General features: G+C 43.8%; 1 protein-coding gene across 7 annotated transcripts in view; it reads left to right on the top strand.

The window, feature by feature from the left end:
• Positions 1-13,130, top strand: part of MCF2L (MCF.2 cell line derived transforming sequence like) — a 146,728-nt gene that overhangs the window by 75,912 nt on the left and 57,686 nt on the right. For all 7 annotated transcript variants that reach the window (XM_038761551.1, XM_038761550.1, XM_038761556.1 and 4 more), the window contains one exon: positions 6,656-6,739. In XM_038761551.1, the coding sequence (XP_038617479.1) occupies positions 6,656-6,739 (84 nt within the window). The remainder of the gene's footprint in view (positions 1-6,655; positions 6,740-13,130) is intronic.

Raw genomic sequence — 13,130 nt, 5'->3', positions numbered from 1 at the left:
AGCTGGGCTTAGAACCCAGGTCTTCTGACTCCCAAGCCTGCGCTTTCTCTACTAGATTACACTGTTTCCCACGCTACTATTTCAAGTGGAAAACACCTTCTTCAAATCAGCAAGGTGTGTGAGCTTGTGCCTGAATCCATGGTACAATTATCTTGATATTTCCCTTCACTGTCCCCATGAAGACTCAGTTTAACTTTTTATTTCTCTTCAGTTCTTATTTCCCTTCATGTCCAGGAGGGCAATTACTGTCCAAAGGGACCTGGGTTCCAATTCCGGCTCCACCACTTGTCTGCTGTGTGACCTTGGGCAAGTCACTTCACTTCTCTGGGCCTCAGTTCCCTCATCTGTGAAATGGGGATCAATGCTGTGAGCTCCATGTGAGATGTAGACAACCTGGAATTATATGTACTATATGTACCTGAGATACCTGTAGATGGAACTGAGTTGTTAATACTATTTCCTAATGTTAATTCAATAATGCTTATTGAACGCTCAACTAATCACTTCGGAGAGTTCAAGGGAGGTAGAAGAAATGATCCCTCCCCACAAAGAACTTACACCACTTCCAATTCGTTCCTTGTAATTTTTTTTTCCCTCAGACACCTGCTGTAGCTTATCCTTAAATAATTTAGTTGGCCAGTAAGAATTAGGAAAGCCGTGTGGCCTAGTGGATAGAGCCCAGGCCTGGGGGTTAAAGAACTTGGTTCTAATCCCAGCTCCGCCACTTGTCTGCTGGGTGACCTTGGGCAAGTCACTCCACTTCTCTGGGCCTCAGTGACCTCCTCTGTAATATGGGGATGAAGACTGTGAGCCCCAGGTGGGACATTGACAGTGTCCCACCTAATTATCTAGTATATACCTCAGCTCTTAGTATAGTGCCTGGCACATGGTAAGTGCCTAACAGATGCCATTAAAAACAAAAAGTATTGGTGATAAATCACCCAAGGCATAGCCCCGACCCCAGGATCCTCTCCCAGAGCCACTCTGATGGAGCTGCTTCTTCCATCTTGAAATCAGTCAATTGATCAATGGTATTGATTGAACGGTTACTATGTGCAGAGCACTGAAAGAAACCCTTGGGAGAGCACAATAGAACCCAGAACCCAGAATCAGAACCCAGAACTCAGTTGAAAGGAAACTTCCTTTTAACGCTCGCACTGTGGGTTTCTACAAGGGACTTCATGATTTCAGTATTATCTTCTGATTTCTCCTCGGTGGGTCACACTGTAGACTCATCGTCTATCACCCCAGAAGTTCTAAGGTATTCTTGTCCCTACCCTAGTGTTATTAGCATTAGACTCCCAACTTCGTTACCTTGTATCTATCTCAGTGCTTGTTACATAGTAAGTGCTTAACGACTGCCACAGTTACTCTCACTGTTATTATTAAGTCAGGCATATCCAGGTCTTGAAGGAATCATGCTTTTTTCATCCAAGATGGGCCAGTAAATGCCCAAAGTTATTTGTACCCATCTTAATGTTTCCAAATAAATCCTTCTTTTTCAGTTCTTTTCACTTTTTACCATTTTGGAATTCCCCCGTCCGCCCCCCCAGTGTTGTATAACTTCCCTGTTTTTAATTCAGGTCAGTCCACGGAGTTGTCTTTACAATAGCTATTTAGGTTCTGTCTGCTTATTCTGTTGTATCACCCCCTTCCCAGCATCTAGTACAGTGCTTTACAGTCAGTCAATCGTATTTATTGAGAGCTTACTGTGTAAGTGCTCAATAAATAGCATGCCCAAATAAATATTTGGGGGGAAAATAATTTAAGAGAACCAGGTCAGTCACAAATCTTAAATTGTTCGAAGTTCAACAAATGTAATTCCTGGAAGGAAGCCTTGCTTTGAGCAGCTTCTCTTTTCTTTATCTATCTCAGTATGCCCAAGATTTGTTCATTTTTTTTCTTTTATGTTCATTCTGTCAATTCATTTCCCAGAGAAGACCTGAAAGGGAGATGAATTTGCAACACTTAGCATTACAAAACTTTTGCTCCTTTATGCCTAGGGAAAAAAATGAAGTATGGGTCAGGACTCTGTAATTTAACCAATATTTAACCAGCCCAATTTTCTAAAACGTGATTACTGCCCTAGTTTTAGTGCAGTTCAACTATGTGATAAACAGCAAATTGCCCCATTATTGCAATGTACTTGTCACAGTCAGTCGCATTTATTGAGTGCTTACTGTGTGCCGAGCACTGTACTAATCGCTGGGGAGAGACAGTAGAACAGTATAACAGACACAGTCCCTGCCCACCACGAGCTTACAGTCTACAGGGGGAGCCAGATATAGAAATAAATAAATTACAGATATGGATGTAAGTACTGTGGGGATGGGGCGGGGGGGTGAATAAAGGGAACAAGTCAGGGTGACGCAGAAGGGAAAGGGAGAAGAGGAAAGGAGGGCTTAGGGAAGGCCTCTTGGAGGAGATGTGCTTTCAGTAAGGCTTTGAAGCGGGTGAGAGTCATTGTAACCCTTCTCTCCTACTCTCTATGAATCCCCTATGCCCTTATGTTCTCCCCCTTTAGGCACTTTCCCCACCCCCTCCTCCATAACACTTTTGTGCCTATCTTTAAATTCTGCTGCTTTTCCCTAGCTGTAATTTAGTTCTGAATCTGTCTCTTCCTCCCTATTATTGAAGGTTGTGAGCTTGTTGTGGGCAGGGAATGTGTCTGTTTGTTGTTGTATTGCACTCTCCCGAGCTGTGAGCCCACTGTTGGGTAGGGACTGTCTCTATATGTTGCCAACTTGTACTTCCCAAGCGCTTAGTACACTGCTCTGCACACAGTAAGCACTCAATAAATACGATTGATTTAGTACAGTGCTTTGCACACGATAAGCTTTCAATAAATACAATTGAATGAAAAGCTCTTTCCAGGTATGGACCATATCTACTAATTCTATCATGCTCTCCCAAGCATTTATCCTTTATTTTATGTATTTATCCCTTTGTTCTTCCCCTGTCCCGGCCCCAAAGCACTTATGTCCATATCTGTAATTTTATTTATTTGTGTTGATGTCTGTCTCCCCCACTCTAGACTGTGAGCTCGTTGTGGGCAGGGAATGTCACTGTTTATGGTTGTATTGTATTTTCCCAAGCTCCTAGTACAGTGCTCTGCGTGTAGTAAAGGCTCAAAAATTTCCAAATTAGAGGATTAGATTAGAGGAGCAACATGGGTAAGAGCCGGAGTGTGGGAATCAGAGGACCTGGGTTGTAATCCTAACTCCGCCACTTGTCTTCTGTGTGTCCTTGAGCAAGTCACTTCACTTGTCTGTGCCTGTTAGCTCATTTGTAAGATGGGGATTCCCTAGCTGTTCTGCCTCCTATTTAGACTGTGAGCCCCATGTGGGATGGACTGTGTCCGACCTGCTTAGCTGGTATCTACCCCAGAGCTTAGAACAGTGCTTGACAGACAGTAAGCACTTAACACCAGAATAATAATTAATGGGTTTAGAAATGTCACTCAGAACTGTTCAGTCATGTACAGTATCACCATGGCTCCGTGGCTTAGGTGGAGCAAAGTATACTCGAGGCGAGGCCAAAAGGTTTTCACAGGATTCGAGAGGAGAGATATAAGAAAGGACGTGAGAAGCAGCAGGACACAGTGGCTAGAGCCCGGGCCTGAGAGTCAGAGGACCTGGACTCTAATCTTGGCTCTGCCACTTCTCTGCTCTGTGACCTTGGACAAGTCACTTCACTTCTCTGGGCCTCAGTTACCTCACCTGAAAATTGGGGATTAAGACTGGGAGCCCCATATGGGACAGGGACTGTGTCCTACCTCATCATCTTTTATAAGCGCTTAGTACAGTGCTCTGCACACAGTAAGCGCTCAACAAATACGATTGAATGAATGATTCTACCCTGACTCTTAGAACAGTGCCCGGCACATAGCAGTGTGGCCTAGTGGAAAGACCACGGGCCTGGGAGTTAGAGGACCTGGGTTCTGATGCTGCCTCTGACACTTATTTGCTATTTGACCTTGGGCAAGTCACTTAACAGAGATTCAATACCTGTTCTCCTTCCTACTTAAACTGTGGGATCTGATTATCTTGTGTTTACCCCAGCGCCTATTACAGTGCTTGGCACATCGTAAGCGCTTAACAAATACCATAATTATTATTATGACGTAGTAAGCCCTTAAGAAATACCATTAAGGGAAAAAAATTGCATTTTCAGGCCCAAATGCCATTGGGAAAACCCAACCCACACTTCCTTTTTTCCTCCTGGGTCAGCACTCAAAAGAAAAGGGGAGGCTTGGGTTTCTTCAATTTGAAACCAAAATTTTAGGCCAGATGGAGTCTGTGTCTTTTTGAGCACCATGAGGAGAAGTGAGAAAATGGAACTTGTGGGTTTGAGGTCAGTTACTATAGTTCATGATAATGAAGGTGGACCACAGTTTTGGGTTTTGTTGGGGTTTTTTTTTCACTAGGGACAGGGTCTTACTAGAGCCCAGGCCTGGAGAGAACATTCCATTATCCTCCCCGAATAAACTCATGGCTGGTTCATCATCAGTGGTTTTTATTAAGTGCTTACTCTGTGCTAAACTCTTGGGAGAGTACAGTACAACAGAGTTGGGAGACGCATTCCCTCCCCACAACAAGTTAATCCCTGGTTCTAATCCTGGCTCCAGCCCTTGTCAGCATTGTGACCTTGGCCAAGTCACTTAACTTCCCTGAGCCTCAGTTACCTCATCCAAAAAATGCAAAGACTGTGAGCCCCATGTGGGACATGGACTGTGACCAGCCTGATTAGCTTATATCTACCCAACCTCTTAGTATAGTGCCTGGCACATAGGAAGAACCTTAACAAAAGCCATAAAAAATGGCTTAGAGTGTAGAGGAACGGTAAGTTTTTTATGAGCAGGGAATAATAATATTCAAAATTATTCATTTATATTAATGTCTGTCCCTCTTTTCACTCATTCAATCGTATTTATTGAGCACTTACTGTGTGGAGAGAACTGTGCTAAGCCCTTGGGAGAGCACAGTACAACAAAATTAGTAGACACGTTCCCTGCCCACAATGAGCTTACAGTCTACAGTCTATTATTATTATTATTATTATTACTTTGATAATGAGATTACAGACTGTGGTCAGCAAACATGCCTACCAGTTCTGTTGGATTGTCCTTTCCTAAGTGCTTAGTACAGTGCTCTGCATGCAGTAAATGCTCAATAAATATGAGTGGTTGATTGTTTAGTGCCTGGCTGGCCCTGAACTCCTTCTGGGAATTGCTAGACCGTTTTTCTGGGGCTAGCATAATGTCTTGGCCCCTCTCCAGTATTTTATTGAATCTCACTTTCGCGTGTGGCTTCATACCAGGCGATTTTCCAAAATGTGAAAGACAGCAGTGCTGAGAGATCCCAAATACCCAGATTGAAAAGTGATCGATCCAAATTCAGGGGAGCAACAGCATCCCTAAATTCCCATCAGCAGGATTGTCCTGGGGTTGTTTTTACATTTTAAAAATCTCAACGGCTGACAGATGTTTTCAGGGTTAGGATGACTTAGACTGCGGACCCCAAGTAGATCAGGGACTGTGTTCAGCCGTATTATCTTGCATCTAACCCAGGGCTTAGTACAGTGCTTGGCACATAGTAAGCGCTTAACAAACACCATCGTTATTGTTCATTAGAGTCTCGGTGAAGAGTTAATCATTAAGGATCGGCACTAATGTATTCTCTTGGACAGTCGGATTGTCGAAACAGGAGGCCCCGGTTCTAATCCTACTTCCACCACTTGCCATCTGTGGGACTTCGGGTCAGTCGCTGAACTTCTTGGTGCCTCAGTTACCTCATCTGTAAAATGGGGATTAAGACTGTGAACCTGACGTGGGACAGCCTGTTTACCTTGTATCTACCCTAGTGCTTAGAACAGTGTGTGGAACATAGTAAGCACTTAACAAATACCATCATCATTATTACTATTATAAAAGGAAACCCATAAGGCAGCTCTCTGGTCAAGGCCATCCGACTCCCTTTGCAGCCTGGAAGCATCCAGCAATGATAATAAGGGTATTGAGTGAGCGCCTCGCACGCCCACAACTGAACTAAGTACCTCGGGTGGATTCAGATAATCAGATCAGCCACAGGCCCTACCCAACTTGGGGCTCACGGTCTGTGTTAATGTCTGTCTCCCCCTCTAAACTGTATGCCTGTTGTGGATAGGGAATGTGTCTTTTTTGTTGTCCTCTCCCAAGCGCTTAGTACAGTGCTCTGCACAAAGTAAGAGCTCAGTAAATTCGATTGACTCACAATGTGCCCACAGATTTTCAATCACGAACACTCTCTCTCCTCACCTCTGCTACTTCCTCTACTACTACTACTACAAATAATAATAATGATGATGGTATTTGTTAAGCTCTTACTATGTGCAAAGCACTGTTCTAAGCGCTGGGGGGATACAAGGGGTTGTACTACTACTGCTGGGTCCTTTTAAGGGGCCAGTTGCAGTTTCTCTTAGAGAGGAAAAGCCTTCTTAGATGGAAACTTGATTTATGGTTTTTTTTGTCTGGGCATGTGACCCCCTAAGGTGTTTCTGGATGTGTGTGATGCTCTCTGTGTGGCTAATCTAGACTTGGCATTTTACGGTGGATGAAGTAAAGTTTTCCACAGATGGACAGCGTGTTTATTTTCTCTCTCTGTGTCTCTCTCCTCAGATGAAATCATGCACCAGGACATCATCCCTCTCGGTGCCGCTGATATTGAAGACCAACTGAAGAAACAGTTTGCTTATCTATCTGGTAAGTGGGGCTGGGCTGCTACAGGAGTTAGAGGGAAGCCAGCCGACTGTGAGTACGGAATCAGAGTGTTCGTTTCAGAAATTGTTGCCCCGGGTCTTATCCAACTCCTGGATAGAGAAGCAGCGTGGCTTAGTGGATACAGCCCAGGCCTGGGAGTTGGAAGGACCTGGGTTCTAATCCTGGCTCCGCCACTTGCCTGCTGTGGGTATCTTGGGCAAGTCACTTAACTCCTCTGGGCCTCAGTTCCTTCATCTGTAAAATGAGGATTCAATATTTGTTCTCCCTCCTTCTTAGAATTTGGGGCAGGGACTGTGTCCAACCCGATTTTCTTGTATCCACCCCAGCACTTAGTACAGTGCCTGGCACCTAGTAAGTGCTTAACAAATACCATAATTATTAGTATTATTATTTCCCTCTTATGGTTTCAACTCCCACTAGATCTGGTGCAAGTCACTTCACTTCTCTGTGCCTCAGTTCACCCAAATGTAAAATGGGGTTACATATTATTATTATTATCATTTGTTAAGTGCTTACTATGTGCTAAGCACTGTTCTAAGTGCTGGGGCGGGTACAAGGTAATCAGGTTGTCCCACATGGGGCTCACAGCCTTCATCTCCGTTTTACAGATGAGGGAACTGAGGCACAGAGAAGTGATGTGACTTGACCAAGGTCACACAGCAGATAAGTGGAGAGGCGGGATTAGAACCCATGACCTCTGCCTCCCAAACCTGGGCTCTTGTTTCTGAGCCACGCTGTTACATATCTGTTCTGCCTCCTATTTAGACAGTGAGCCCCACGTGGGGCAAAGACTGTGTCTGACCAAATTAAGTTGTACCCACCCCAGCGCTTAGAACAGCGTTCGACACATAGTGAGCCTTTAACAAATACGCACACGCACATATATAGCCCAGTGTTTCATACAGTTCCTGGCACAAAGTAAGCGCTTAATGAATAGCATTTAATTAAAAAAAAAATGGGAAAGCTTGAGTGTAGCAGAATGTTGTGTAGGAGGTTGCAACTTGTGTTTGTCCCTGGCGTGGGCCTGATTGCTATCACCCTTCCTTCCTTGACAACCGAATGGGGCCCCTCCCAACTACTGAGTCTGGCTCCTGTTCACACCTGTGAAGCAGGAGACATGATTCCCACCCCCGCTTCCTCCCCATCAGGGCCAATTTCTTTCCCATCCATGCCTCCACACCTCCAGCCTGTTTCTGCAGGTTAGCATCCTTGTCAGGGAAAAGTCCCTCTTCATTCACTCACTGGTATTTATTGAGCACTTACTGTGCATGGAGCTAAATGCTTGTCCAACTCACTAGCCTCAGACACTATCTCCCTAATACTTCATCATCAATCGTATTTACTGAGCGCTTACTATGTGCAGAGCACTGTACTAAGCGCTTGGGAAGTACAAATTGGCAACATATACTTGAGTTTGTTTTTCTTTTTCCAGTGGTTTTTGTGAAGTGCTTACTATGTGCCTGGCATTGTCCTAAGTGCTGGAATACATACAAGATAATCGGTTGGACATAGTCCCCTGTCCCGCATGGGGCTTACAGTCTGAATTCTCATTCTACAGATGAGGAAACTGAGGCCCAGAGAAGTGACATGCCCAAGTTCACACAGCAGGCAAGTAGCAGAGTCAGAATTCGAACCCAGGTCCTCCGACACCCAGGTCCTTGCTCTTTCCACTAGGCCAAGCTGCTTCTTGAATGTGTGTGTATGCACGCAGGCATGGTTCCTTCAAAAGTAGAATCTAAATATTTGGATAATTTTCCAAACCCTCTTTGGTCTTTTTCCAATTTAATTCCACCATGTGATGTAGTGCCAAAGAGACTTTATATTTCATTTGTTCATTCTGGTAACCTATATAGTTTAATCACTGATCTGGGTCCCCACCTGGTTTCTGCAGCTTGGAGACTGGATTCTAAATGTAGAGTTCTTCACTTATTCACTCATTCAGATGTATTTATTGAGCGCTTGCTGTGTGCAAAGCGCTGTACTAAGCGCTTGGGGGAGTACAATATAACGATAGACACATTCACTGCCCACAGTGAACTTATCACTTCCCACAAATTGCTGTTTCTGGGAGACAATTTCCAATGGCCTAGATCACAAAAATTAAACCTCATATAAATAGAAAGTTATTAGATGACACACTGTTTAGTAAGCAAACAGAGCCTTGGTCTCTCCTTAAAGGGAACAGTTTGGTGACAGTATATTTTACTTCTCTTTGAGTCATGATCAGTTGAGAGGGGAATCTATTTCCTTGCAGTATCTCACTAGAGGGAGGTACATGTAATTAGCACTTGATTCCCTGGCTAAGTAACAATGTTTTGGGTTTGTTTCTTTTTTTAAAAAGGTATTTAAGTGCTTACTATTCATTCATTCAATTGAGCGCTTACTGTGTGCAGAGCACTGTACTAAGCACTCGGAAAGTACAATTAGAGACAGTCCCTACTCAACTATGTGTCAAGCACTGTCCTAAACACTGGGGTAGATTCAAGATAGCCATAGTCAGCGCTTAGAAGAGTGCTTTGCACATAGTAAGTGCTTAACAAATACCATCGTCATCATAGTCCATGTCCCACATGGGGCTCGCTGTCTTAATCCCCATTTTGCAGTTGAGGTGACTGAGGTACAAGAACTTGAAGAGGCCAGTCCAAGGAAGTGACCAGTCCAAGGTCACACAGTAGACAAGTGGCAGAGCCGGGGATAGAACCCAGAACCTCTGATGCCCAGGCTCTTTCCACTGGGCCACGCTGCTTCTCACTTTCACTCAATCAATCAATCAACGATATTTACTGAGCGCTTACTGAGTGCAGAGTCCTGAACTAAGCGCTTGAGAGAGGACAAACCAACCGAGTTGGTAGATACATTCCCTGCTCACAATGAGCTTCCAGTCTAGAGGCAAAGTTACTGCCTGGTATGTAAGCCCAAACCCTTCCCAGTCTGGACAAATTGAACTCTTTTGGTTTTAAGAAGGGAGAAATTAGAAATGATCCCCAGACTGACCTCTATCCCCCTATAACTTTTCTAACTTTCCAATAAATTACCATTGATGATGTTTACAGAATAGCACTGTAAGCATCCAACCTTATTTTTTTTTTTTTAGAACTCAATGGTGTTTGTTAAGCACAGGCTTGAGAGTCAGAAAGACCTGGGTTCTAGTCCCAGCTCCGCCACTTGTCGGCTGTGTGACCCTGGTCAAGTCACTTCACTTCTCTGGACCTCAGTTACCTCATTTGAAAAATGTGGGACATGGACTGTGTCCAACCGGCTTATCTTGTCTCCCCCCCCAGCGCTTAGAACAGTGCCTGGCACACAGTAAGCGCTTAAACTCCATTAAAAAAAAAAACAAAAAACAATTGAATCAGTAGGAGATAAGGGGTTAGATTCTCCTATTCATTCAATTTCCCTCCTGGATGAGGAAATTGATTCCCTGTTATGCTTTGAATCATTAATTCATAGGCACGCTCTTGTTGGGAAACTCACTTGGGGAAGCAGTGTGGCCTAGTGGAAAGAGCGTGGGCCTGGGAATCAGAGGACCTGGGTTCTCATCCTGGTTCCGCCACTTGCCCGCTGTGTGATCTTGGGCAGGTCACTTCACTTCTTTGTGCCTCAGTTTCCTCATCTGCAAAATGAGGATTTGATATCTGTTCCCCCTCCTACTTAGACTGCATATGATACAGGGATCGGCTGACCCAATTATCTTGCATCTACCCAGCATTTAATACAGTGTTTGGCATAGAGTAAGCACTAACAAACATCCCGATTTATTATTTAAAGAACCTGTTTTTACAGCCCATGTCCTCATGAAGAAAAATCTGGAATAGTGTGGCATGATATTTAAAATCCGCGGGGGCTCAAAATTCCCATTCAATCCCAATGGGAAAGGTTATTCTATGTTGCCAACTTGTACTTCCCAAACGCTTAGTACAGTGCTCTGCACACAGTAAGCGCTCAATAAATACAGTTGAATGAATGAATGAATGAATTCTTACCATGATCCTGGGTTCACATTCATAAAAATTGGCTCCTTCCCATTAGGTTTTCCAGATTGTCTAAACTCCAGCTCTGTTTGACATTTGCTCCGCTGTATGGTATATACAATTCTCTGAAGGACATTTTATGTGAAATGCCTCTCCCATGTCCAAAAGACAATGTTTAGAGAAGGCATTTTGCTTCAAGATGACGTTGTCCATTAAAAATGCCATGCAGTGAAAATTGTGTTTGGATCTGTGCGTCTGAAGTCATGTAAAACTACTCAGACCTGCAATAATGGGATTTCTTTGCTGTGATTCATTTCCTGAAAAGCCGCCTAGTGGAAAGAGCTCGGGCTTTGGAGTCAGAGGTCGTGGGTTCAAATCCCGGCTCCACCAATGGGCAAGTCAGTTAACTTCTCCGTGCCTCAGTTACCTCATCTGTAAAATGGGGATGAAGACTGTGAGCCCCACGTGGGACAACCTGATCAGCTTGTAACCTCCCCAGCGCTTAGAACAGGGCTTTGTACATAGTAAGCGCTTAATAAATGCCATCATTATTATTATTATTATTATGAGCTGGGGAGTTAGAGGATCTGTGTTCTGATCCCACCATGCCTGCTGTGTGACCTTGGGCAAGTCACTTTACTTTTCTGTACCTGTTTTCTCATCTTGTAAAATGAGGATTAAAATTGTGAGCCCCATGTAGGATGTAGACTGTGCCCAACTGACTAGATTGTATCTCCCCCAGAGCTTAGTACAGTGCCTGGTTCATAGAAAGCGCTTAACAAATTACCATAAAAATATAATTTAAGATAATTTAGTGCCCTCATTTTTCACCATGCCAAAATGATATTGTAAATTATTCCTTGCTTGAGATTTTTCTATCCACTCATTAGCAATATTACATTCAGAAGGTGTCTTCTCTTCATTTTTTCCATTTTTCAAGCTATCTCAGGCCTTGAGAAGCAGAGAAGCAGCATGGCCCAGTGGAAAGAGCCCAGGCTTGAGAGTCAGAGATCATGGGTTCAAATCCTGGTTCCACCAGTTGTCAGCAGTGTGACCTTAGGCAAGTCACTTAACTTCTCTGGGCCTCAGTTCCCTCATCTGTAAAATGGGGATGAAGACTGTGAGCCCCATGTGGGACAACCTGATTACCTTGTATCCTCCCCAGCGCTTAGAACAGTGCTTTGCACATAGTAAGCACTTAACAAATATTATTATTATTATTATTGAGACATTCTGTTGTTTGCAAAGGAAAAAGGAATGGTTGATTTTTTTACTTCTAGTGTACCTTATTCTTTAAGTTTTTCTTTGTGTTCATATAACTATATATGCACCCTCTGTATAGTTAAAAAAAACCAATAGTAAAAAATATTGTGTTTAAAATTAGCCTTTCTGAAAGCTTTCACAGTTTCAATAAAGATCCTTTGCCTGTGAATTATAAAGTAGTAGTCGGTGTGGCCTAGTGGGTAGTGCCTGGAAGTCAGAAGGACCTGGGTTCTAATCCCAGCTACCGCTTGTCTGCTGTGTAACCTTGGGCAGGTCGTTTAACTTTCCTGTGCCTCAATTATGTCATCTGTAAAATGGGGATTCAGACTGTGAGCCCCCCATGGGACATGGACTGCGTCCAACTTGATTGGCTTGTATCTACCCCCGCTTGAATTTATCAAGAAAAATAATAATGATGATGATGATGGATTTTTAGCACCAACTATACGTTCTAAGAGCTGGGGTTAAACAACTTATTTGTGTCGGACCCAATCTTGATCCCATATGGGCCTCACTCTTAGGAGGAGGGAGAGCAAATATCGAATCCCCGTTTTACAGTTGAGGAGACGGAGGGCCAGAGAAGTGAAGTGCCTTTCCCGAGGTCATCCAGCAGGCAATTGGCAGAGCCGAGATTCGAATCCAGGCCCTCTGACTCCCAAGCCTGTGCTCTTTCCCCAAGGTTACACTGTTCCTCACTGCTGCAGACTTCATTTAAATCCTGGCGCCTCCACTTGTCTACTACTATTTGATCTTGATAAAAATAATAATAATGATGGTATTTAAGCGCTTACTATGTGCCATGCACTGTTCTAAACACTCTGGTAGCTACAAGCTGATCAGGTTGGACACAGTTGATGTTCCACATTCATTCATTTAATTGAATTTATTGAGTGCTTACTGAGCAAAGCACTGAACTAAACACTTGGGCGAGTACAATACGGTGGGGCTCACAGTCTTAATCCCCATTTTACATCATCATCATCATCAATCATTTATTGAGTGCTTGCTGTGTGCAGAGCACTGTACTAAGCGCTTGGGAAGTACAAGTTGGCAACATATAGAGACAGTCCGTACCCAACAGTGGGCTCACAGTCTAAAAGGGGGAGACAGAGAACAAAACCAAACATACTAACAAAATA

Source organism: Tachyglossus aculeatus, chromosome 20, assembly GCF_015852505.1.
Source record: "Tachyglossus aculeatus isolate mTacAcu1 chromosome 20, mTacAcu1.pri, whole genome shotgun sequence".
Lineage (NCBI taxonomy): Eukaryota > Metazoa > Chordata > Mammalia > Monotremata > Tachyglossidae > Tachyglossus > Tachyglossus aculeatus.
Note: the sequence above shows the minus strand (reverse complement) of the source record. Positions and strands in the feature narration are given on the sequence as shown.